The sequence below is a fragment of the Mizuhopecten yessoensis genome, unplaced genomic scaffold (genome assembly GCF_002113885.1).
Source record: "Mizuhopecten yessoensis strain PY_sf001 unplaced genomic scaffold, ASM211388v2 scaffold716359, whole genome shotgun sequence".
Classification (NCBI taxonomy): Eukaryota; Metazoa; Mollusca; class Bivalvia; order Pectinida; family Pectinidae; genus Mizuhopecten; species Mizuhopecten yessoensis.
Window position 1 is genome coordinate 413848 of NW_018480077.1, and position 27747 is coordinate 441594.

General features: G+C 35.2%; 1 protein-coding gene across 1 annotated transcript; it reads left to right on the plus strand.

Annotated features, from left to right (window-relative positions):
• Positions 1-1953: 1953 nt before the first annotated feature.
• LOC110443799 (probable leucine--tRNA ligase, mitochondrial) lies at positions 1954-26893 on the plus strand. The gene is made up of 27 exons (XM_021488218.1): positions 1954-2051; positions 2742-2919; positions 3911-4006; positions 4754-4882; positions 5842-5933; positions 6446-6506; positions 7264-7353; positions 9551-9694; positions 10549-10665; positions 11100-11219; positions 11736-11760; positions 13273-13377; positions 13723-13835; positions 14325-14378; positions 14755-14865; positions 16194-16312; positions 17230-17396; positions 18439-18610; positions 18736-18751; positions 18837-18909; positions 20027-20118; positions 20703-20793; positions 21124-21281; positions 22478-22555; positions 22951-23103; positions 24302-24370; positions 25279-26893. The coding sequence occupies exons 2-27, from the start codon at positions 2827-2829 to the stop codon at positions 25546-25548; spliced, it is 2808 nt and encodes a 935-aa protein (XP_021343893.1). The 5' UTR covers positions 1954-2051; positions 2742-2826; the 3' UTR covers positions 25549-26893.
• Positions 26894-27747: the final 854 nt, after the last annotated feature.

Here is a 27747-nt window from a genome sequence, read left to right on the forward strand (position 1 = left end):
CAGCAATATCACTTTTAACACATACTGTGTTCTATCCTTCAGAAAATCTTCTTCAAGTATCTATAGGTATTAACGTACACAACAATACCATGAATAACTGACTTTGTCAAGAACCTTACTTAAATCCATAATAAGGACATCTGTTTGTTTATGTCACCCTGGTAAAATACTAGCCGCTTCTTACCGTCTCGGCTAGGGAGAATTTCTCTTTAGCTCATTCGGTAGAGCGTAAGACTAGTAAGCCAGAGGTCCCGGGTTCGACTCTTAGTAGAGGCATTGAAAAAATAATGACCTCTGTTACATTGGCGCCCACGTAGGGACCCGGGTAATATTGACAAAAATACTCTGCGATACTTGCAAAGGAATCTCTATGACCCCTAGAAAACTCGGGACGAGTTCTTTCTTAAAGGGGGAGTATGTCCCCCTGGTAAAATACTAGCCGCTTCTTACCGTCTCGGCTAGGGAGAATTTCTCTTTAGCTCATTCGGTAGAGCGTAAGACTAGTAAGCCAGAGGTCCCGGGTTCGACTCTTAGTAGAGGCATTGAAAAAATAATGACCTCTGTTACATTTACTTTGACTTTCACGGGATCTTAACTTTTTAAAATTATGATGAAATGGAAATAACTTATTACGCTAGTCTGCATGGTTCGTGATATCACTTACAATATGTGTTCCATGAATCTAGAGATATTTGGAATGCAATGCAAATGATTGGGGATAATCATATTTCAGTGGCAAATTCTTTAAGTACCAAAGCGCTGCTTTGGTGGTAGGAAGTTTTTGGAGTAGGTTTTCGATACCGTTTGATGCTATAGAAAAGTATGTGATCTCTGGGTACACTTTACTCTCAAACTTTAATCTTTCAAAATCATTCTGTCTCTGACTGGGGTGTTCACAGTTCCCCCACACTTTAGAGAACAAAGAAAAGTGTTGATATAGCAATAGAAGACAATGGCAAACCATTTATAGTCTGTTTCATACTTACCCCACAAGTAGCTTACCTGTGTGAAAGTTACCTGTCTGACTTGTAGCTGATATGTTAGGTGGGTTTTTTTATATATGAATTTCATAAGTTTTAATATATGTTAGGGGGTATGAAACTGATAAAAACAAAAACAAAAACTAATTGTCTGTTTATCATCAAGTGTATGTCCGATGTTGCCGAATGTGTAAGGCAGTTTACTTTTGACCAGAAGAAGTGTAAAGAGAGAACGTAAATGTATTTGGAAATGTTGGCTTCTGGGGCTGATTCACTTACAAGTTCTTCATTCTACATTAGAAAGACCACACTACTATAGTTTTCCATATGATTCTTGCAGAAAGAAAGAAGAATATCACCTCAAATAAAAAAAGTATGTCACAATAAGTCCAGCTAACTAGCTTATATCAATGTCTTAAATACATTTAGCATAGACAAAACAGATGGATTGTGTAAACACGTTTGTTAATGTAAATAATCAACTGCTGCTCAATAAATGAAGGGTTAAAACTCAACACCAATCAAAATGCAAACAAAAAAATCATTCTGGAACTATCGAGAATGTACATTTATTTGAAATTAAAAATAAAAATAAAAAGCATATACAATTAAATTTATTAGTTTACCCGAACATTGTGTGATGAAGGACACGAATGGAGAATCTTTAACTAATATAGTCTAATAATGCGAAAGGGGCGAAAATTTGGGACTAACTTAGATGTTACATTTCATCCGCTCAGTAATAATTATAACTACTGATGTTCAAGTTTACTGTACTGCGCCCTTCTGGTCAATAAAAAAACATGGAGAATGTTGTTGAAATAGTTCTTTTATTTTTTGAGTTGTTTTTCTGTTGACTTGTAGACCGTAGTTTATTTTATTTGTGAATATTGATAGTCCCATCACTGTTCCAGATTGTGACTATCCGGAGTATTATGTCCGTGACGGAATCAAAATTTAGATTAAACAAAGATGGATGCGCCCATAGGCGGTCATACACGAGAAATAGGCATTAGGTCTATCGAAGGTAGTTCATAGCAAAGCATGATGAATTAATACACACTATACCATGTATGTAAAGTTGATTTAAAATAACCTTACCCACCAGTTGCATACTTTATAATACGCCAATTAGTACCCAGGGGCATGTATTCTGGACCTGTTGACAGGTCACCTCTACCGATCCGAATATTTTGAAGTCTGTGATTATGGTCAGTTTTATCGGACTAAGGGGTTGGTCTTTAGTCAGAAAAAAATATATGGATACAATTATGGTAAAGAAAAAATTTGGGAACGAACACCTGGGATGAACTGACGAATGTGAGAGATGAAAATTGTAAGAAACTTGATAGCCTGAGTTTCCCCTGGCCCTTACACTAGCCCTTACAACAGACTTAGATATTTTGACATAAAGATATCTAAGTTTGGTGTTAGCGCCAGAGGAAACTCGGTCTAGAAACTTGAGAAAGGTCAGTAATCATTTATTTCAAACCACCTTAATAGACCGACTCGAATCAAGCACAACTACAATTTCTGTCTTTCTAGCTAATCTTTTATAAGTGAATTTAACTAAAAATAAATGATTTATTTTTTGTGTACATTTAAGTAGGCTATAACAGGGCTTCGTTACAAATATCTAAAATTCACATGTGCACATGTACACTATACTGACATGCATCACAGCACACCTAATTAGTATTAGCATATGTGTATTTTAGACATCTTTACTAAAATGTGAAGTTTTATATTTATTTATTCTAGACCTGCATGAATAAACTTCACTGCGTTGCATCAGACGACAAGATAGCATTACTCTTATAATAGAACTCAAACAACACCCAACATCATGACCTGGTGTATCCTGAGGGCACTCCGGGTTTCCCAGAGGAGGATCAAGTGGCATCAAATGAGACATGTTTTCAATGAAACAGGACAACTGGTAATAAAAGTATAAAGTCAGAAAGATATTAAGTGTATTCCACTTAACGCATCATACAATTGTAGTTTAATGCAATGTTTCTGTAAACATCATAATTCCATAAACCTGTAATTTTCTATATTGTATGTACCAGGTTTATAAGTTTGTTTCATATCATGTGATTTAACAATAATTCCTCTTAATATCATATTCAAGTATGGTCAGTTTCCAAAATTATTATGTAAAAAAAAATACCTGTTCAAGCTTATGCCTGTGATAACAGTATGTGGTGACTTTTCTTGTGATGACCTTAGCTTTGTGTCCATTTTAATATTTTGTTGAAAAACAAACACCATGCAAACAACTGGAAAGTGAGGAAAATCAAAGAATCAATCATGGTCAGGTCAGGGAATAGAATCCATGAACAGAGAAAAGGGGGGTCACCAACTGAGTCATCTTTATGTCCCCATGTTAACATGTATCCACTAAGGGCCAGATTGGCTCAACATATTACTGGTCCTTCTCCTCACTGCCTGTAGTATTAGAGTGCTATTCTGACAGCTGGTTTTACTGACTCTGCACATTATAGCTTAGTGGCTGTTTTCACTGGTTTAGAATCAAGACACCAATCATTTTCCCTATTGCTTGGACAAGCTTTAGGGAAACAGATGTTTTCAAGAGCTGGCAATATGAATGTCTAATTATTACTGTTTGTGATAAAAAAAAAACACTTGGCATTTATCAAACAGGGGTCACAAATCATCTGTGAAAAAATTATGTCCATTGTCCAGCATTGTGATATAAACTAGCACAAGGAGGATTTACAAGTAGACTAGATCGATGTATGAGCATTGAATAGATAAATCAGATTATTAATCATTTGGATATTTATGTCCAAAACTATGATAGGGGAGGTAACTCTGATTGATCTGCAATAATAAGTTTGATGCTACATATCACTTCTGAGATTTCAAATTTATCAGTATTGCATCTTGATTGCTTCCAAATAAAGGAAAGAGAATTTGACAGAGACGTTTCAAGGAAGCTGGAAGATTATTGGAAGCCACGGTTAAAAGAGCAGCATGCAAAGAGGTGTATTACTCCAGCGGTAAGTTATCAGAAACCAAATTGATTTAGCAGCATGTCAAGTAGTTCATTGACCGAAATTTGCATAACGATTTGTTGAATAATTTCATCTATGGCAATCATTGAAAGGCGCATAAAACTTACAAATCTTCTTTTAAAATTTCATATGCCTTACATGAAAATACAGTTGTCCGTGAAATACAATTTAGTGGAATATTTTTTTCAGACACTCATTGAAATAGTGTACATGTATGTAAATTTTTATATTTCTTGATTAATTATTCCATATTAGCCTTCTGTACATGTGTTTATAATAATGACTAAAAGGATAGAGTTTGCAGTTTCTTTGCATTGTCTGTATTTAACAGTTTGTTTACAAACTGCACCTTCGTAAACTTTTTGTATTGATGAGCTGTTTAAAAGGCTTTGAACGTGACATATCATATATGCTTTGTTTTCTCTTATCTTTGGTGAGAGAATTGAGAAGAATATTTAATGGTGAAGCTTATGGTCAGGGATCTTCATTCCATATCTTATATAGATAGGAAATTTAAAAAAAATGAATTGTCTGTTAACCCTTTCACCACTGTAGACCATAATGGACTCATCCATATTAATGCATGGTAGAGTCTACTTAAGTTACCTAGGGGTGAAAGGGTTAATAAAGTCAACTGCAATATTGAACTTTTAACGAAATAACTTGTCATTGTGTTCTTTATAACTGAAGGTGAATTTCTATTGAAATGTTGGTGTGTTGTATTACCTACAGACAGACAAGGAGAAGTACTATGTACTGTCCATGTTCCCATACCCGAGTGGTCAGCTACACATGGGCCACGTCCGTGTTTACACTATAAGTGATGTCATGGCACGCTTTCATAGACTCCGTGGAAAACAGGTACGGGAGATTTGAGGTGTGGCCTTATATATTGTAATCACAAATTGCAACCATTCAGATCGGAACCCAATCCTCAACATCAGTTCCCAGAATCGGGATAGATTTCAGATTAAATTTTAATATGAAAGTTTTTAAAAAAGATATAGGTACTGTCAGTCACATGTCAAAAAATGTTTTTACAAAGTAGTCGTGTACATGATGTTAATTAGTGATGGGCTGATGATCGATTATAATCGAAAATCCATCAGTTTGCCCTTTCCAATTCCAATTATCAATTACAAATTCCATAATTGATATAATCGTAATTTAAATGTCTTCCATGTAAAGTATGCTTTGAAATGCATATATTGACTTATGATTTATATTATATGATTAATAAAAATGCATAAAAGTTGCTTGATATCCATATATTATACAAGAACGAAATGTAATGTATAGTGAACAACTCTGCTTATTGATGTAATAGCAGTTTTCTCACTTTATTTGGGTGTTCAGTCCCATAAAATTATAAACCGATTATGCAAGTAATTGATCATTGATCGGTTTACCACTTCTGATTACAATTGATTATCGATTATGATTTTAAACCCATTGCCCATCACTATTGTTAGTAAAGAGTATTTCACCAAATCTGGATGCATTTCAAAAAGAGATTTGACTGACAGTTGAAAATGTTTAGGAACTTTAACTCATTCACCCCTGAAGACACATTTAAACTCTTCCAATTCAAAGGATGGAATAGTTCATTATGAAATTTCAGGGGTGAATGAGTTAAGTCTTCTTTAAATCTGTTTCATGATTCCCTGGCTGGACACTTAGTGTGTTGCTCAACCAAATGACCCTCTTTTCCCCTGGAAGAGATCAGTGCAATGTATTTAATACACTTATGGATATATTATGATTGTTTCCTTAACCAATAATATCTTGCTCACAATTATTCATTGTTTTACTACAAGTAGGTGATTCACCCGATGGGATGGGATGCCTTTGGACTTCCTGCTGAAAACGCTGCAATAGAAAGGGGGTTAGATCCAAAGCTCTGGACAACAACGTAAGTCTTCAGATCCTAAGGTCTGGACAACAATGTAAGTCTTCAGATCCTAAGGTCTGGACAACAACATAAGTCTTCAGATCCTAAGGTCTGGACAACAACGTAAGTCTTCAGATCCAAAGGTCTGGACAGCAACGTAAGTCTTCAGATCCTAAGGTCTGGACAACAACGTAAGTCTTCAGATCCTAAGGTCTGGACAACAACATAAGTCTTCAGATCCTAAGGTCTGGACAACAACGTAAGTCTTCAGATTAGCGTCTCAACTACATCCATCAAAAACTTATTTTATATGCGATTTGTTTTAGAGTTGTCTCCCATACATGTATTAACGATTATACCTTTAATTTGTGTTGGAGTTACAATACTTTCAATTTACATTAGCCTAACATTATGCACAGTTAATTTTACATAATGTTACCTGAGCATTAAAAATGCAGTCTTTCTAGCCTGTTAACTTATTTCCATGTATCTCATTTTACTGTAGCAGTGCACGGGATTGCTTTGTGTTGTAGGAACATTGCCAGCATGAAACAACAACTGGATGATCTGTTCTGTAGCTTTGACTGGGAGTCGGTATGTTTTTAAATCATTGTTTATTCCACTTAATATCTTGTGTTCTCAATTTTTGGGGATTTCTCCACAAATATCCAATTGAATATTAGTGATGCTTCAGTTTAATGCACACGTCGAGTCGTTTCAGGCTTAGGAATCAAAACTATGAATAACATGATTAATATGATTAACATTTGGTAAAGTATTTGCTTATGCAACTCAATGATCCTTTGACCACATCTGACAACACTCTTGTGTGGCCACATGATGCTGTTCTGGTAACAAATATTAATCCCTTTGTTTATGGTTACAATGTTTATGTTTTTGATGAAATCTTAAGGAAATCAATGCACATCATTATATTTAAAAGGCCTATGTCATATATCTGTTAATTTGTTCATCCAGACATTTTCCCTCGACTCAAAGGGTCAATGTACATCATTATATTTAAAAGGCCTCTGTCATATATCTGTTAATTTATTCATCCAGACATTTTTCCTCAACTCAAAGGGTCAATGCACATCATTATTAGCTCACCTGGCACGAAGTTGTCAAAAGGACAGTTTCCTTGTATGTTATCCTTGTAGATCTATAGTTTCACTTGTTATAGATAGACGTTTTTCCCCAAGTTTACTTCTTAAGTTTATGGGCTTTTTTTCAGGGACTTGTTATCATATATATAAATAAGAATGATCACTTGTGAAATTCTGTTTTATTATTTTATTGTTTTTCCTTTGTTATCTGATGTTAATCCATTTATGTTTGTATGTTTTCACAGGAGTTTGCTACTTGTCACCCTAGCTACTACAAGTGGACCCAGTTCATTTTCCTGAAAATGTATGAAGCTGGCCTGGTCTATCAGAAAGAGGTAATAAAAATGATTTTCATATTTGTGAATTGTTGGTTAAGTGTTCACACATATTTCATTAATCAGTAAACACTGACAGTATGGTAGGGAAGGGGGTGAAATTAAGGGCTTTGTAAGTGTACTGCTAATCATTAGATCCAATTAGGATCACATATCAGGAATTCCAGAAATCAGTTTGGTTAAGTTTTAATTTCACCTTTTAACAGCAAGAAATGGAGAAGATATTTGGGGTGGGATCATTTAGATTTTTACCAAAGAGACAGGAAATCAGACAAAAGTGGAACTGTTTGTATCACAATAAAATACCTTACAGGGTCCGTTAGCTTGATGATAATGTATACGAGAATCTTGTTCATCACCATTTTGTTTGTAAAGCAAGTCTTTAACTCATTGATCCCTGAAGTTTCATAATGAACTATTCCAACCTTTGAATTGGAAGGGTTCAAATGTGTCTTCAGGGGTGAATGAGTTAATAAAGGTGTGATTATGTAGTGTTATTTTATCAGAAAATGTAAATATAAGATGTTAAGTGACTGTGTTTAAAAAAAATGGAATCCAAGGAATATGAATTTAAATATAACCAATTTGAGAAAATCCTGAATTGTCCCATGGCATCACTACTGGAAATGAAGTTTCACAAATTTAGGTTTCCTCCTTTAACAAATAACTTGATCTGTTAATGCCTCTGAGCTGACATATCACAAGGGCATATATAGCCAGTGTCAGGAGCTGTTTGAATAGATCCAGGATATTTGGCTTGGACTTTTGACACAGCCAGAGGAAAAGAAACTTTTGATTCTGTTAGTGTGTGACTGACATATACTACTAAATTTTAAACTAAAACATGAGTACTTATTTCTTTTGGGGAACATTTAACTTTTTCACCACTGTAAACCATAATCGACTCGGCAATATCAATGCATGGTAGAGTCTACAAAAGTTACATATGGGTGAAAGGGTTAAGTGCCATAAAATCCTGAATAGATTATAAAAAGTTGATATTTATTACCTTGGGAATCCTGTTAAAACTTTAGTGATACAGGTAGATATAGCTCTCAGGTCTTTTGGTACTGTCCTTATACAAAATGGTGTTTTACCAAAGTAAATATTAATCTCCTTTTAGCCCGACCAAGTAGCTTTAACTCGTTATTTGGCCTAACCTCATCTATTAACTCTTTCACCACTGTAGACCATAATGGACTCACCCAGATGAATGTATGGTAGAGTCTACTAAAGTTACCTAGGGGTGAAAGGGTAAACCTCATCTATCTTTGTCTGCCGGTCAAATAAAAGAAATGAAACAATAACAAGTTAATATTATTATAGCACCATCTTACACTACAGTAAAATTATGTCATTAGTTACACTCCGTTAAAACGATGTCATTAGTTACACTACAGTAAAACGATGTCATTAGTTACACTACAGTAAAATGATGTCATTAGTTACACTACAGTAAAATCATGTCATTAGTTACACTACAGTAAAATCATGCAATTAGTTACACTAAAGTAAAATCATGTCATTAGTTAAACTACAGTAAAATGATGTCATTAGTTACACTACAGTAAAATGATGCCATTGGTTACACTACAGTAAAATGATGTCATTAGTTACACTACAGTAAAATGATGTCATTGGTTACATTACAGTAAAATGATGTCATTAGTTACACTACAGTAAAATGATGCCATTGGTTACAAAACAGTAAAATTATGTCATTAGTTACACTACAGTAAAATGATGTCATTGGTTACACTACAGTAAAATTATGTCATTAGTTACACTACAGTAAAATTATGTCATTAGTTACACTATGGTAAAATGTTGTCATTAGTTACACTACAGTAAAATGATGTCATTGGTTACACTACAGTAAAATTATGTCATTAATTACACTACAGTAAAACGATGTCATTAGTTACACTACAGTAAAATGTTGTCATCATTAGTTACACTACAGTAAAATGATGTCATTAGTTACACTACAGTAAAATGATGTCATTATAGGTCTCCTACAAGTAATTCTCTCCATCACTGCTGTAAAGTTTGAGTTTTTTAAGAGCAATTAAGCAACCTTTTGCTTTCAGTTATATATTTACATCACATGTGATATTGCTTGATTTGTAAGACACTAGATGTTGGAGACATTGATGCTGCTAGAGCTGATAAGTGAGGTAGTATTATTATTGATCAGGGGCAGGTTAATTGGGATCCTGTGGACAAGACTGTTTTGGCGGATGAACAGATTGATGAAGCTGGTCGGTCGTGGAGATCAGGAGCAATAGCAGAAAAGCGATTCCTCCGACAGTGGTACATACAAACCACTGCTTACACAAAGGTAATTCTCTTTATTATTACACCTGTGTTGATAAGTGATATTATTATTTTTTCATATTATTCCCGACAAGAGATTGGACAGGAGTGCATCACGTGTCCACCGATAAAAACCGATATTGACTTGGAGCGCGTGATTTTTGTTGAAGGACTGGGTGTTTCTAAAAATAGAATTATGACGTGTCTCCAAGCGAATGCATCGTCCTGCTTCTGTAGATTTTTGCTGTGATTTTTTTTCAGATTGCTACAGCAACATTACTCTTTTGAAAATAATAAAACAATTGTAGCCTTTGACTTTGGTCGATACCTGGATTTATTGACCCGAGAAAAGATATATTGACCTCGGACTGCGTCCTCTGTCAATATATCTTTTCTCGGGTCGATAAATCCAGGTATCGACCTCAGCCAAAGGCTATATATAATTGAATATTATTGTTCATTATTTGGGACATGATGGATGTTTTATCAAACTTGTAGTATATCAACTGACGGATAATATTTTGTTACACCTGTATTGTAGGACTGATTTATAATATTTCGTTGCACCTGTATTGTAGGACCTGATAGATAATATTTTGTTACACCTGTATTGTAGGCCCTGATAGATAATATTTTGTTACACCTGTATTGTAGGCCCTGATAGATAATATTTTGTTACACCTGTATTGTAAGACTGATAGATAATATTTTGTTACACCTGTATTGTAGGACCTGATAGACAATATTTTGTTACACCTGTATTGTAGGACTGATAGATAATATTTTGTTACACCTGTATTGTAGGCCCTGATAGGTAATATTTTGTTACACCGGTAATGTAGGACTGGTTTATAAAATTTTGTTACACCTGTATTGTAGGACCTGATTGAGGGTCTAGATGAGGTGGACACTTCCCTTTGGAAGGACATTGTACGCATACAGAAGGACTGGCTTGGAAAATGTGAAGGCTGTAGACTCAACTTTGATATCAGAAAAGTACTTTGTACAGGACGATTATTGTTAATTTAGTCTGTGTTCATACAGACATTGAAAAGTGAAAAATTCTTCAATCATATATTGTTTTGTTTTTTTGGTGTTTTTTAAACACTGGGAATTTTTTCCCTTGGAAAAGTAATTGAAATGGAAGAAGACTCAAGTTCATCGAAAACAAGCCCATTCAATGAACTTTCTCAGACAATGCCAATTGATACTGTGCATAAGAAAACAAAATTAGCTACAATAATATTGAATGTTAGATTAAGTTTATAACAGCAAAGGAAAATAATGTGTTAAACTGTTAATCCACTTTATATTAATTTAGTGTTTGGTAAAATTTCTCATTTTTTTTATTTTGAAAAGTGCCTCTGCATGAATCTTACTAACAATTTTATCGATAACTGAGCCAGAAACTTTTTGTATTTTATTTTCAGGGGGAAGAGAAACTTGATGAACCCTTAATAGTATTCACACATAATCCTGAACTTGTGTATGGAATTTCCCACATAACTCTGTCTCCCTCCCACAGACTCAACACACCAGAGAACTACAGGGTAGGTTACTTGTAAGGCTGTAATAAAAAGGATTGTTTGTAAGTGATTGTGTGGTAACATACATTTGACTGTATAACCAGCAAATACATTATACTTTTACAGTACGGTATTAACAGGAAAACTTCACAAGTTTGAAACAAATTTTCCCTACATTATTTTTAATACTGATATCATTAAAAGAATAATTCCTGCTAGGTAAAAACCTTGCCAATAAATTTGGTTAATTAGGAGAGAAAGAAAATCAGAAACAACAGAATTGTTTTGGAAGTTTATTCAGATGCTTTCAAAGTTATTTCAGGATTTTATTTACAAATAGTGTTCAATTTTGATTCATGGATTAGATAAAATTTCCTTCCCAGAAATTGGTTCATAAACAAGTTTATCCCAAGTTGAAGAGGTTCATATGTACTTTGAACTGCAGTCTGATTTTAAAATACTTCAACAGCATTTAATAGTCATCTGTAATTTAAAAATAGTTTTTGAATTTTTTATTATCAACTTTTTTTCTCTTTTTAGAATCCACAGGATGGTGAGAAGAAAAGTAAGTACATAGGATTTGTTTAACAATATCTCAAACTGTAATAAATCTTCAGACATTTTACAGATCATTACACAATTATGGACTTCAGGTGAGGTCTATCCCTGATTTACAGACCTGGTCTGAACAATATTCACTGAGGCCAAAGGCCGAGGTGAATGTTGTTCAGACCAGGTCCATATTTATTTTAATCAGGCATAGACCGAAATTGAAGTCCACAATTGTTTTATTACATAACATTTTACAATGAGATAAATAATTCTTTATGTCATAAACACATGGATGGCATGGACCGTTTTTGAATCACAGATTGAAGGACTTCCAATTAATACCAAATAACATACATAATTTCAGATTCAATTGATGTGATATTTAATTTCAAATAATAATACCTATTATTGATTGGTTAACTAGTCCATATGTATAGCAATTGGCCTTCAATGAAGTCATCACAGATACATGGTCCGTTTCTAAAGTGACAGAAGTTTATTGGGTCATCTTAGGCTCAGGGTCTTTTTGTGAAATGACTGGCCTAAATTGGAGTTGTCCCAGGTTCAGCCGCGGTGACATTCTGCTACCACTAACCCTCCACCACTGGGTCACGGGTTCGAGACCTAGCTAAGTTGGGCAGTCGCCAGGTACTAGCCATAGGTCGGTGGTTTTTTCTCCGGGAACACTGGCTTTCCTCCACCACCAAAACCTGGCACGTCCTTAAATGACCATAGCTGTTAATAAGACATAAAACACAAACAAACCAAAGTCCAAGTTTCATAAATTATGATTGGTTCAAAAAGCTTAAGGCAATCAGTGAACTCTTAATGGTCTGTGTTTAGAGTGACTGGCCTTCAATAGAATTTTACTTACAGGTTCAATGTCCTTTTGTAATGTTACTGGAATTCACTGGAGTCAACCCAGATCAATAACATTGATACAATCTAAGGTTGGGATGTTACAGAATCTTAACCAAAGATTGAGATAAACCCATTTCACTCAGTCATAGGTAAAAGATTTTTTTCTCGCACCTTTTTGTTTCAAAAAAACCTTTCAATTTTGCCAAAGTTTACAAGTATCCAATTTGCGGCCTCAACTATTATAAATATGACCTCTACACTACTAAAGCTACATTTGAATGCTTCTGTGAAAAAATGAGGTTCATCCTTACAAAGAAGACAACATATTTCGACATGTAGATTATATTTTATCTACAACATCAGATATCTAACTACATTAAAACAATACATATAATGACAAACCGTGATATTTATAATGTAGATTGTCAATTTTGTACCTTTAACTCGCAGATGAACACGTGGCTGTGTAAAATTTCGGCGAAATGTCACATCAAGGTACCAGACAGATCGGACGAAAAATAAAAATCTAGCATGGGGTATGACGTGAGATATCTGGCTTTCTCCCACCACTGGTCCTGGTGCTTACACTATACATATGTAAAGTTAACAAAAAACATTATAAAACATATATACCTGTGTATATTCTATTAAATTCTACTTACAGGATTTGTTCTGAACCTGCAAGCAATCAATCCGTTCAGTGGGAAGACAATCCCTATAGTGGTGTCTCGTACGGCGAGATTTGATGAATACAGTGATGCACATTTAGGTAATTATTTTCCATTTAACCATATTGTACCTCTAGGATAGACAAAAAAAAAATAAAAAAAAAAATGAAGGAAAAATACTGAAAATGTCCAAACATATGCTGACCTCATCTTAAGTCTATTTTTGATGTGTTGATGAAATTTTATATCAAAAAGCATTGTAAGTCTCAAAAAGATTGTGAGGCATTGGTATTTCATAACCATGAAAAAGAAATATTTATGAAAAAAATAATTGTTCAAGTCTTATAAACCAGTAACAGAAATGTAATTTACAGAAACATGAACAAATGATAGTGAACTTAATACAAAAAACAAAGATAACAATTTTCATCTATTATAATTTCAAGCAATACCAGATATCTCAGAACCTGACGGCCTTGTAGCCGCAGAACTGGACATACCTGTACCCAGTGTACTGACCAGTGATGGTCAGCAGGAGACACTGGTCAACTCGGCTCAGGTATGGTTCTTATTGGTAGTAGAGTATGATGTTCATGAGACATTTCCTAGTTTAAGAACACAACTGTCAACTACCAACAACAACTTGCAATAACTTTAAGTGAATTAGTAGCTAACATGTTTTACTGTAGAGTGTATCTTGTCAAAACATTTAATATCAAAGATGTAAAAGTCTTACTTGAATTGACAAATGAGTTAAAAGAATTAATTTGATATACCTTCCTACTAAATATCATTCACCAATCTCTGGTCACAATAGACATTTTTGCATTTCACTCGTGCAAATATATGAATATGAGCAATATACTGTGCAATCTAAGACTCAGATGAATTTGTATAATATTGCCAATGTGTACAGTCATATGTATTTTTTGTGAATTGAAAATAATATGACATTTTGATATAAATGGATTTGAATTTGTTCACCGTCCTATTTTCCTCTTTTTGTTCAGATATCATTTGTTTTCTATAATAGAGTACTTGGTTATAGTTTTCAGGGTTGAACCGAAGTGACGCTTTGGAGGAAATTACGGCTCATGCCAGGGTTGGTACCACAACATTATTTGCAGTTTTTACTCTTAAAAATCTCTCCACCAATGTAATAGAAACAGAAAGCTGAATTTCTAACATCTTATTAATATTGTAAAACAGCAAATGTTTGCTCCCATTCTAACTTCATGATTTTCCTAATGACTGAATCGTATTAATATGAATAGCAGTTATAGTGAGTATATATGGGTGAATTCAATACTGGGAAGGTAGGTTTAAAATGTCAGAAGGCGGGGATTTAGTTGATGCAAAAATTATAGGTAAAAGTTTTAAATGTCACAATATAAAAGTCAGAAAGTGCAAAAATATTTAGAATGGATAGATTAATTGCTAATTAATAAAAAATTCTCTTGATTCAATTGATGTTACAGAAAAAGCGCTTTGGAGGTCACATGTGCAGTTCCAAGCTGAATGATTGGTTGATATCGAGACAGCGTTACTGGGGGACTCCCATTCCTTTGATCAAATGTCCCAAGTGTAAGGTGAGAGAAATATACTAGCTGAAATAGAATAGTAAAAATAGACTTAGATAAGATTTAAGTTGGTGTCATATTTTTACAGTGTTTTTTGTCCACCATCACAATGTACATCTGTTGTTGTGTGTCACAATGTACAACTGTTGTTGTGTGTCACAACGTACAACTGTTGTTGTGTGCACCAATGTACAACTGTTGTTGTGTGTCCCATTGTACAACTGGTGTTGTATGCAAAAATGTACAACTGTTGGTCAGTGTCACAATGTATAACTGTTGTGTGTCACAATGTAAAACTGGTGTTGTGTGCCACCAATGTACAACTGTTGTGTGCAACAATGTTCAACTGGTGTTGTGTGTCACCATGTACAGCTGGTGTTGTGTGTCACCATGTAGAGCTGGTGTTGTGTGTCACCATGTACAGCTGGTGTTGTGTGTCACCATGTAGAGCTGGTGTTGTGTGTCACCATGTAGAGCTGGTGTTGTGTGTCACCATGTACAGCTGGTGTTGTGTGTCACAATGTACAACTATTGATCCGTGTCACAATTTACACATGTTCTTGTGTGACACAATGTACAACTGTTGTTGTGGGTACCAATTTACACATGTTCTTGTGTGTCACAATGTACAACTGTTGTTGTTTGTCACAATGTACAACTGTCAGTGTTGGTCTTTGTTACAATGTACAACTGTTGGTCTGTGTCACAATGTACAACTGTTGGTATGTGTTGCAATGTACAACTGTTGGTCTGTGTCACAATGTACAACTGTTGGTCTGTGTCACAATGTACAAATGTTGGTCTGTGTCACAATGTACAACTGTTGGTATGTGTTGCAATGTACAACTGCTGGTCTTTGTCACAATGTACAACTGTTGGTCTGTGTCACAATGTACAACTGTTGGTCTGTGTCACAATGTACAAATGTTGGTCTGTGTCACAATGTACAACTGTTGGTCTGTGTCACAATCTACAACTGTTGTTTTGAGTCGTTATGCACAAATTTTGCTGTGTTGTCACAATGTACAAATGTTGCTGTATCGTGTGTCACCTGTTCAATCAGAGATTACTATATACTCTAATTACTAAGTTTGTTTTGAATTGACTCTATACTCTGTTCAGTGATCACTTCAACATATGCCAATGTATTATCACAGAATTGTTCAGCTTTTTGAAAAGGTTGGAAAGGAAGATAACTCCTAGGGGGAGGGAATGGTTGGATTATGCCCTTTGCAGAAACGCCTTCATTTCAAATTGAAAAGAAAGTTCCTTTGACAACACTAACATTTCTGTACATGCGTAATTTTCATTAGATTCATATTCATATTTCTTTACAGAATGTGCCTGTTCCAATAGAAGACCTGCCAGTGGAGTTACCTACCCTTCCTGGTACCACAGAGAAGGGGACTTCACCCTTAGCTCAGGTGTCGGACTGGTATAACATCAAATGCCCAAAGTGAGTTGTCAAGACCACAGTGTTTTACAAGTGGTGAAATGATACTCTCAAAACCACAATTTATTTCATTTTATTTTTTATCTATTTAAGCTTAGTAGATAATTGCTGCTTCAGTATCAGACCCCTTTGTGAGCCTAATTACTGATATTGGTCTGTTGTTGATCAGTCATATATTTATTGTATTTAACAAAGCAGAGCATTTCATCAGTGGATCTAAACTTTCACTCACACCTCTTTTTCATGTAGCATTTGTCCCGTCGTTTTCCTTATTGGAAGTGTTCCAATGAGTTACAGGAGATTGAATAGAGGTATTCTGAAAGAACTAAACTAGTAAAGGGTACTCAATGTCATGAGGTATTCACCATTTTATTACATGCTTACTATGGATGGATCAGCAAAGCGCTATATGTTACTATTGCATCAGTGAAATCGGGAAAATAATTAGGCTACGTGATACATTCATACTGTTTTCTTTTCCATTTATTTTATGTAAAATAATTCCTTCAGTAAAGTCTGAATCTTGTTGTGTTCTTTTAGAAACAAAAGTATTTTCACTAGCTATTTTCTATGATTTCATTTCAACAAATGTTATCGACAAAGTTGTTACAAGTGAATTGAATGGAATAATAGGCAAAGTCTATAACAATTCTCACCAATGGTGGCTAAAGTAATGGACTATTGAATTCAATTTTGAAAAAAATAAATAAACACAAAAGTTAAAGGGATGCAACTCGTTCTCAATTAACATAATTGGAAAACAAATACATTCACACTTCTCACATCACATACAGAACACTTTTACAGCTATTCATTTTTTATAACATTTTATATAAGCTATCAAGTGACACAGTTATTGGCAGACATTGACCAAAAGTCCCTGTATTTTCTATGATATCCCTTTGTTTGTTGTTGGACAGATGTGGAGGGCCTGCAACACGGGAGACGGATACCATGGATACCTTTTTGGATTCTTCCTGGTACTTCTTCCGCTATCTTGACCCTCAAAATGATGCTGCACCATTCAGCAAAGACAAGGCTGACCACTTCATGCCTGTCGACCTCTACATTGGTGGCAAGGAACATGGTAAGTCAAGGTCATCCAGGATGTCAAGGTTGCTGTCTGTCACAAGGTCACTTTCAAAGACAAAGTTATAATTATTTCAATGACACTATTCATAATTCACTATGGATAGCTAAGTCATTTGAAATGGGAGGTCTAGAGGTCAACACTTATATCTAGGTTGCTGAGAGTGACAATTACGAGGCTAATGGTCATATCAAGTTGCCATACCATTGCAAGGTTACTGGTCATGTCAAGGTCACTGTGAACAATAAGGTTATTGCTGATTTCAAGGCCAATCATTATTGTAAGGAAACTTTTGATTTAAAATTCACCTTGAGTGTCAAGTTCTGTAAGAAAATAAAACTTTTAAGGGCCAATGAGTCATACTGGTCAGCATCTACCTCAGTGGCTTTCATGTATGTTGAAGTCTTGTTATTGGTCATCATTGTTGTTATGATTTCTCTGTATGATACTTCAGTGTCTTGGTTTTATTTGTATTGGGTCTAACATCATACTAACAGCTGAAGTAATTTAAGGACTTTTACTTGATTTACTAAGACTTATTCAGTATGTCTGGGATCATTGGTAGATACTTAAAGGGAGACATTTATGACGGGTGCCACATGTGGTTCAGGAAGTGCCTGCCCTTACAGATCTCCCGGTATTGTCTCTAGTTTTTAGTACGAGTACATGGTGTTTTTTTAATTCGTTTGTTGTCTTTCAGTTCTTGGCTTTGAGTTCACATTTTCTCATTAGTCTGTGTGTTGATGATATGGAACTTTTTTTTATCTCTATTTAGGAATGAAACAGAGCATAGAAGATCAAGGTCACAGAATAAATAATTTACGTCCGAGTTTTAAAATCTGTATCGCTATGATGACTTTACGAATAGTTCTGACAGTACATGTAGTTGATACCTTGTATTTAACTATTGTAGTTAACTATTTATCAGGGTTCACACAACCAATAAGATACCAATATCAGCACTGTACATACAAACAAGCACACTCTATCAGAGAATCTTCATGGAATATGTCTCAATCCTTTAGGTTATTTTTTCCAGCTGTACTGCATCTTTTCTTCGCCCGCTTCTTCAGCCATTTTCTACACAATTCTGGACATGTATCGACAAGAGAGCCGTTCATCAACCTGCTGACCCAGGGGATGGTTCTGGGTGAGAGTTACAGTGTGGACGGCCGGTATATCTCAAAGTCCAATGTAGACTTTACTGGTAGGTACCTCTAGACTTACTTGTGTAGTGTATTGTGGGCCTGGGTGAGAGTTACAGTGTGGACGGACGGTATATCACAAAGTCCCATGTAGACTTTACTGGTAGGGACCTCTAGACTTACTTCTGTAGTGTATTGTGTGCCTGGGTGAGAGGTACAGTGTGGACGGACGGTATATCTCAAAGTCCCATGTAGACTTTACTGGTAGGTACCTCTAGACTTACTTGTGTAGTGTATTGTGGGCCTGGGTGAGAGTTACAGTGTGGACGGCCGGTATATCTCAAAGTCCCATGTAGACTTTACTGGTAGGTACCTCTAGACTTACTTCATCAGTGTATTGTGTGCCTCGGTACAAGGTGTTAGGCTAACATTATTTTTTTTATATATATATAACGTGCATGTTCCTATTCACAGCAACAGCTAAAGCATATAAAGGGTCACTCCACATTTTGATGATTCCTCGGAACCTAAAACTTAAATTTATCCCAGGAATGATCCTTCCGAATGACAATGGAACTCCTAGTGAAGCTGCTTTCATATTGTTTATATGACCCGACTAAACAGTTTAAGGACTGTCAATACTTTCTGCTCTTTATGAACACATAGATAAAGCATGCAAGTCTTTAACTGCCCCAACCCTCTTTGTTTAGACTTAACTATAAATTACCATTCTTAAATCATCAATACGCAGTGAAGATGAATATTAAGAGAAAATTGACTAAATTGAGTACATGTACTTCAAAAAGTAATGGAGAAAGGTAAAGATTTAAAGGAAATTGCACAATATTTAATAAGTGTTTGGAAGGATATCGTTTCACTAGACAGCGAGTAAAAAGGAGTGAAACAGGAAAGAGAATAGTGTGCTTCCACCGGGGATCGAACCCTCGATCTCCAGGTTCCTAGTCGGACGCTCTACCACTGAGCTAAAGGGAAATTCCCTCTAGCTCGAAGCTAGAAGGCGACCTTAATCCTATGTACAATTGAACCCTGCCACACTACTCCCCCCTTTTTAAATGTGTTCGCCCTCGAACACCACAACCCAGGTTCTAACTCCCTGTCACCACAGGGAGGGCCACGGACACCATTTGTAACAGGAAAGAGAATAGTGTGCTTCCACCGGGGATCGAACCCTCGATCTCCAGGTTCCTAGTCGGACNATAAGGGAAATTCCCTCTAGCTGGAAGCTAGAAGGCGACCTTAATCCTATGTACAAGTGAACCCTGCCACAGGAGTTATAAATTCATTTTTTAAATAATATTATATGTTAAAATTAAAAATGCCCCATCTACACTTACCCAGGGTGCTTTATATGGTATACATAAGATATGTGACAGGGCTACAGGTGGTGAAACTATATATAAATTACGATTTATATGTTAATTACAGGGCAACAGTTAAGTTATTATGATATACATGTTACAGGGCCAGCTCCAGTTGAGAAGAGTACGGGACAAAAGGTGCTTGTACAGTGGGAAAAAATGAGTAAATCCAAGTACAATGGAGTAGATCCACAGGTAAATACCAACACACCTGTCTATCGTTAGGCAATATATCTCTTAATGTTATCTTCTAGGCTTAGTGGGTCTTGCATTGGCATTCACTATGGGAGTCGAAATCAGAAAAATTCTCTATGTCTATCTGTTCAGATTTTTGTCAGTCTACCATCTTTATCCTTAATTGGACCTTAATTGGATGTGAACAAAGTCTTTTACAAGTGTTCAGTACTCTGATCTCCTGAACAATCTGCATTTGAAGGTCATGACTATCAAGTCTGCATTTGAAGGTCATGACACAATAGTCAAGGTATATCACTGAAACATGTTGAAGAATATGTGTTTCTACATCCTCAGCCTAAGGTCAAGGTCACAGTTACGATTGTGTGAATAGAAAATGTTTTTTCATTACCTAACTATATCCTCACATTTTATGAGATTTAAATAGTGAATATATATAAACTTAACGTCATGCTTGATATAAGGGAACTGTAGGGGAGTAATACATGTTCTCTCCGAGTTTTGTTGGCTTTCTATAGGTAATGCTGTTAAGTTATGGAGCTATTTCAAAGCAATGATCAGTACTTTGATTTAATGTTTTACAGGAGATCATTAAGGAGTATGGAGTGGACGCAACTCGTTTGTGTATACTGTCTAATGTGGCCCCAAAGTCTGACCGCAAGTGGACATATGAAGGTAAGCTCCCCATAGCCAGCATCATTCTGGTGAAAAAAAAAAAAATTTGTTTGCCTGGTATTTCTTCTGTTATACTTGTTGGAAGTGAAAAGCATATGTAAATACCACTATACGGTGTGATAAGAGGTTCACTGATAATCACAACCATCATAAATTTGCAGTTATCAGGGAGATGGAAAAAGGGGAGAAAATTATATTCAACAAATATTTTTCAGAATAAAACGTCTGGGTGCTAAGTTTTATTGTGATGATCATATTTTTCATTTTTTCTAGGAAACGACAGATTCAGATTGTGGAAATTTCTATAGAAGATGAATTTTGAATTTTCAGTGTTTAAGGGTGTGATGGCCTGGCAGAGGCGTGTATGGGATACAGTCAACAGTTTTATACAGGGCAGGTCTCAGAACATTCCTCTCCAGTGTGACCCACAAAAGTTCAAGGAATACGAAGACACTATTTACAACTTCCATAATGAGTGCCTTGTCAGGGTAAGAATTAAGGATTATATCTTAAATTTTAGCAAGGAAATTTGACTGTGTATTTATACTCATAGCTTCTGCAGATACAGATGATGAGATCTATACATTGTAATTGACAATACTGCTTTGTTTACAGCATTAAACACATATTTCTGACTCATGAGAGAGGATAGGCTTATAACAGAACAATGCAATGGTGTGAATTTACAGAGAAAATGTTATCCTCCTGCCCTCACAACTTCTTTAACCCAGATTGACTATAGAATGGTCTGGGTTGATGCTACAATGTCTGTGCAGTATTTTTCAAATAAGGTGGCAGGGGTGGGAAAAATACAACTGAAAGCATTGCCCCACTGTGAACCAATCTGATTAAAATCATATGTTACATGGCTTCGTTAACTTCGTACTACGCCTGAACATTTGAGTGTGCCGCTCTCAGGGTCACGTTCAGGTGACCTTTATATTTATAAATACTCATTAAATTTTGACCAATCAGAGACCCTCTTTCAAAAGGGCGCTCAGAGATGTAACAAATATGTCGGACATTGATGAGAATGATGCGAAAGTTCTGAAGTTATTTGAGATTGATCGTCTGAAACCCGAACAGAAAAAAAAATCGAAGCTTTACTAGAGAAGAAAGACTGTATGGTGGTGTTGCCTACGCAATTATTACCCAATGGGTACGTTTTCATTGGCGTCGTAGAAACGTCAGTTCCCGCCGCCATATTTGTTTTGGAAAACTAATCTGTTCGATACCCCTCGCTATTTATCTATCAACCATGATATTCCGAATCGCTGGCAAACTTTTGCCAGCGCGCCTCTGATTGGTTCATCTAAAAGTCACTTGAACGTGACCCTGACCGCGGCACATTCACATGTTCAGGCGGAGCCATGTAACAGATGATTTTAATCAGATTGACTGTGAACAGAACACAAATGTCCTCCAGTACACAAAGCGTGGATGTGGAGGTATTAGTCATGTGGCAAGGACCAGTTGTCAGTCCTTGAATAGGCAGCTCGTACAACTCCTATCTAATGTCTGCATTTTCTTGTATATCAATGTATTGTAAAGTGCCTTAACCCTTTCACACCTAGGTAACTTTAGTAGACTCTACCATTTATTGATCTGGATGAGTCCATTATGGTCTATAGTGGTGAAAGGGTTTAAGTGTAAATAAAATTTGTTGCTTTCATTTCTTATCCAGATAACAGAGCAACTGAGTCAGCAGTTTATGATCAATGCAGCCATATCAAGGTTACACCGTCATGTGAAGAATTTTAAGGTAGGTCAATTTTCACACACTTGTCACGATAATCAAATGAGTTGTTAATTTCTAAAATAATTTCAGTTTTAGTTACCTTGCATATATTCATCAACAGAGCTGAAATGCATTGATTTGACATCCCAAATAACCTGGATATTAAAAACCTTTTTTTCTCTTGTTTTTTTTCACTTGGTCTCATCATCTTTTTGAATTAACAAAGCATGCATGATTGTATGGTAAATAAATGAGGCATGAAAATATTGCAAAATTTTGTTCATTAACTGATTAATGAAATTTTCTGTCTTTTTTTAAATTATCATGTTAAAAGTATTTTTTCTGTCAAAAGAGTAAAATACCATTTCTTTGTTCCGAGGATTACTGATCAGTTTTGATGTTTTACACCCCCTTATCAGAAGGTACCAGTAGATGTACTGGCGCATAGCCCACAGGCAGAACTAGCCCTGGCAGATCTGATCATCATGTTATCACCAATGGCACCAGCTTTCGCCTCAGAGCTCTGGACTGCAATGAAATCCCAGGCGTCAGGACGGACCCACCATAAATGGGTCAGTACCGCCTTTACTCAACATTTCAGTGATGCACTACAGACATGAAAGGTTTTATGTTTTTCTTTTTGTTTTACTATTTTGTTCTGCCAAGTAACAGGGTAGGGTACATATAAAATCTTTGAAAAACTAGACAAACAAATTTCAATGATAGGCAAATATTCAAATTAAAATGTCTTGGAGGAATATATAGGGGCATACACGATTTTTGTGCTTTATTGACCTCATAATTGTATTAGAATTTTGGCTGTAAAGGCCTTGTTGTTAAATTAACCATGTCCTTGTATTAGCCTCATGCTTACATTGAAATTTTGGCTATTCAAAACCTATGATTGTATCAATCTTGTTTTATAGACTTGATGTTCTATTTATTTCCTGATTTTGTTTTAATACTTACATGTGTATCGATTGATGGTGTTGACGTTGTGGTTACTTGTACCTTGTATCTTGTTTATCTCCCGAATGTATTTGAATTTTGTTACTTGAGTTATCGTAATTTCTTTTGTACTGCCTGCAGCTCTTCAGGGTTTTTTACCATGAAAAATCCCCTCAATGGGTTATCTGATGAAGTGGCCACTGCAACACAATGCTTTTTAAAAAACTTTTAAAAGTGCGGGCTAAACAATATCTTTCAAATTCAAAGTCATATACATCTGGAATTATAAAAAAAAAAAAAATATCAAAATTATAGAAAATCTCAACATTTATTATCAGTATGTGTATGGAAAGTTGGTTTATATTGGCTCTGTATTATATTGTCTATGTGGAGTACTAGGAGTGGCCTTGGCTGTTTATATCAGGACAATGAATGGCGTTATTGGTATATCAAGGGTATATAAATATAAACTTTATATATATTACAACAATTATGAAACAAGGTTATCAAGGGTATATGAAGTAAAAAAAATCGGAAATAAATCTAAATAGAAAACATTCATTGTAACATATCCAGATAAGTACAGTGAGAGTTTCATGTACCCGGAAGTGAACCTTGTATTCATTACGTATACAGTGTAATACCAAGGTAGTAACCTGTGGGCAATCTTCAGGAGGCAGCAATCTGCATACTTCATTCCCTAGAAATGATATTTTCAGTTGTGAGGGCACTATAACGGAGAAATTAAAATCACTCATGATTCTATCAAACTTTTGACAGCATTGTCAGTTTTGGTACATTGACCTTATGATTATCATTCAGGATCTTGGCGTTCTTGACCAGTCTTGGCCACTTGCTGATCTAGATTTTCCGCTGTCCCTGGATTGTTGTGTAAGTACCATGAATCAGTCAGTCAAATTGGAAACATGAAGGCATGGTAGTCCAGTGGTAGGACGCCGGGCTCATGACCGAAGGGTTGCGGGTTCAAGTCACGGCACGGCACTGTGTTGTATCTTTGAGCAAGATACTTTCCTCCTCTTGTTCCAATCTACTCAGCTGTAAGTGAATATGTGGGTGGGCAGTGCTACAATGTGTTGAATGCTAGCTGAAATGGCAGCACCGGCTGTATGATCCCAAGGAAGTTGAGAACGATATTGGCTGGTTGCAAAGGCCCTATAACCATGGATAATAATTTGTGAACTGCTTGGAGACGACCTTTGAACTAGGTTGTGGTGAAGTGGTATATAAGAACTTTAAATTAATATTATTAATCATTATTGTTGTTAGGTCATCATGGTGATGTAATAATTATTGTAGATTGCTTATATTTTAGAGGTGCTGGCCTCTTACTTATTGGTGATCATTTTGCTCGTTTCATTGAAGGTCAACATAATTTATGTTGTTTACATGAATAAGAAGCACACAATAAGTTTCCTAATGAATGAAGGGCATTCTAAATTGTCCATTGATGTTAGAAAAAAATGCTGCCAGCATTGTCGCATTGTGATGCTAGCAGATATTTTATTATTGGTATTCTACATCTAAAATAAGTGTAAATGCATAAGGTACCAACAAAATAAAACAGTCAAATTTTGCAAAAGATCTTTGTCTTACTAAATTAACTCATTCACCCTAGGCCTGAAGACACGTTTCAACTCTTCCAATTCAAAGGTTGGAGTAGTTCATTATGAAATTTCAGGGGTGAATGAGTTCAGCAATAATAACCATCAAGGAAGTGTAGTGAAACAAAAATAGTTGTATGAACTATTTCATTATTGGTATTTTGTTTCTCCTTTCAGATAAACGAGGATGTTAAATTTCACCTGAAAATACCAAGGAAAGAATTAGAGCAGCTCTCTGAAGCCGATGCTATAGCCACAATAACTAGCAGCAAACAGTTCCAATCCTTCCTTGACAGGGCACCCGAGCCCACTGGTTTTACCATTGACCGCGGATGTAATGGTGTTGTAACATTTTCTTCTACTACTGTGCAAAGGAATAAAAGTAAAACCTTTACAAAGAAGAAAAAGAAATTAAGAAAAGAAAAAGATTCAACCATTGAACAGTGAAATTGAATATATGGATATGTGTCGTTTTTGTTTCAATAAAAATGTAACTGAAGTATTGAACTTGTCTGAAAAAAACTTGTTTCTTATTAAATTTGTCTCCTTTGTTTGGCAGAGAACTTATGATATTATCACCTATTCAATTAAATATTGGCCAATTAAGTGGTAGAAAAGTCCATTAATGGAAAGTACTGGTAAGATGAAGAGACACTACAATACCGGCTTTCATTTAAATTTTACCTGTATATTCCTTTAATCTCAAAAGCCTCCACCATCAAAACTTGGCACATCCTTGAATGACCATATAGCTGTTAATACGACATAAAACACAAACAAACCAATTAATCTCAAAGCAAACAATAAGGAAATGAATAAAACATATTCATTTTTTGGTCTTGACAAATATGTTATGGAAATATCACAAATTTTATGAAATTTTCCTTAGTTTCAACACCAGATTTTGTAATTTAGACACAAAGAAAAATATCGTTACTGCATGATAGATTTGTTTTGTAAATATTCAGTCAGGCCAAACAAACAATATTTGGTGTTTCCATTAATCCTACCTACCCTTGTTTTTTTGTGCCTTCTCTAAACTTTGTAAGGCAATTTCAAGGAAGCACTGTTAAAGTCAGGATCACTCTCCTGCATAAACCATATAAAACTGTTTGTTAAAATAAAATGTGTTACCTACCTACCTACACTAAATTTTTCGTACATGTTACCGGAAACATATTTTTTGTCTGGCCTTATGTACATTTATACGACTCTAGGTACCATACTAGTGGACTTATCAAGACCTGTTATGTTCCATGTTACACGCTTAATATTATCTAAGGAAACCATTTGCAGAAATGTAATATCCTCAGTGTATTTGTTTTTAAAATGTAAAACAATATACTCATATGGGTACACTAACCTGAAATATTCTATTCCACATAATCGGTTTCTCAATTTATACTTTCTTACTTCTTTCTCATTTCGTTTAGCTGTCTGTGTCAGCTAAGAAACTCCAAATAACACCTGAAAAACAGTATTCTTTCTCAACTGTTAAAAAAAAGGGATGTTTTCACATTTTATTTAAATTCAGGAGTTGATTGGGTTTTCTTATAAGAACTAAGATGGTGCCAGACTATTGACTTAAACAAACAAAACAGCAAATTATGAGTTTCATTCATGTTTAATTTAACAACTTTAAACAAAATGCAAATATCGTACAACAAAAACTACCTGGAAAAGAGTGAAAAAAGATGGATGGCTTGTAAAGAAATCAAAACATGAAAACTGTAATAGATTAGCCCAAAGATCACTTAGCAGTGGCGGATCCAGAGGGGTTCTTGGGATTCAAGAATCCCCCCCCCCCCTGAGAATTTTCCTTCAAAAAAAAAACCCACATGGAAAACTTTTCTATTTTTTAAAACGTTTTTAACAAATTATGTCACCTAAATCAAAAATTAAAGAAATTTAGTATTATGCCAATGACTTGTTTTTGACTTGATATTTATGTATCTCAAATAATGCCAAAATGAGAGATCTCCTGATGTGATACAAAATAATACACCTGTTTGAAAATTTAGTTCTAATCATTATATCGACCACTGGACCAATGCAGCATTTTCATTTTAATATAATACAGGCTGAATCTAGTAAAATTACCACCTGACATAACATGAATTTGAATAGGTCGGAACAGTTTATACACACTGCTGGAATTATTTATCAGTCAAAATAAAATTTAAAAAAACGGCCGGACTTTTAGTCTTCAATGAAATAATCTTAATCCAGTTGCCGAACTATAATTGTAAACATTATATATATTGAATAACTGGTAATAAATCTGAATTCTGTTTTCGATATATAAGGGTACACTATCCATATATATACACACAGAATTGTAAATTAGGTAAACCCTGTTATTGAAGGGAATATGCCATATGTAAGATCAAATACTTCGCGTCTAATAGAATGAAATACACATCTGTTACTGAGAGCACACATCGTTATAAGAAGTTTTGTGATGGTCCTTCACACGAAGATAGACAAGGCATTGTACTCAAAGCTTAGCAATGTGATGTATATGCCAAACAGTACAATTGTTGTATTTGAAAGTGTATATAAGTAACCAGTGCTATAGTATTCTCCAATCTACACAAGTAAAAAAACAGTTAGCATAGAATGAATGAATGTGAAACATGAATGATT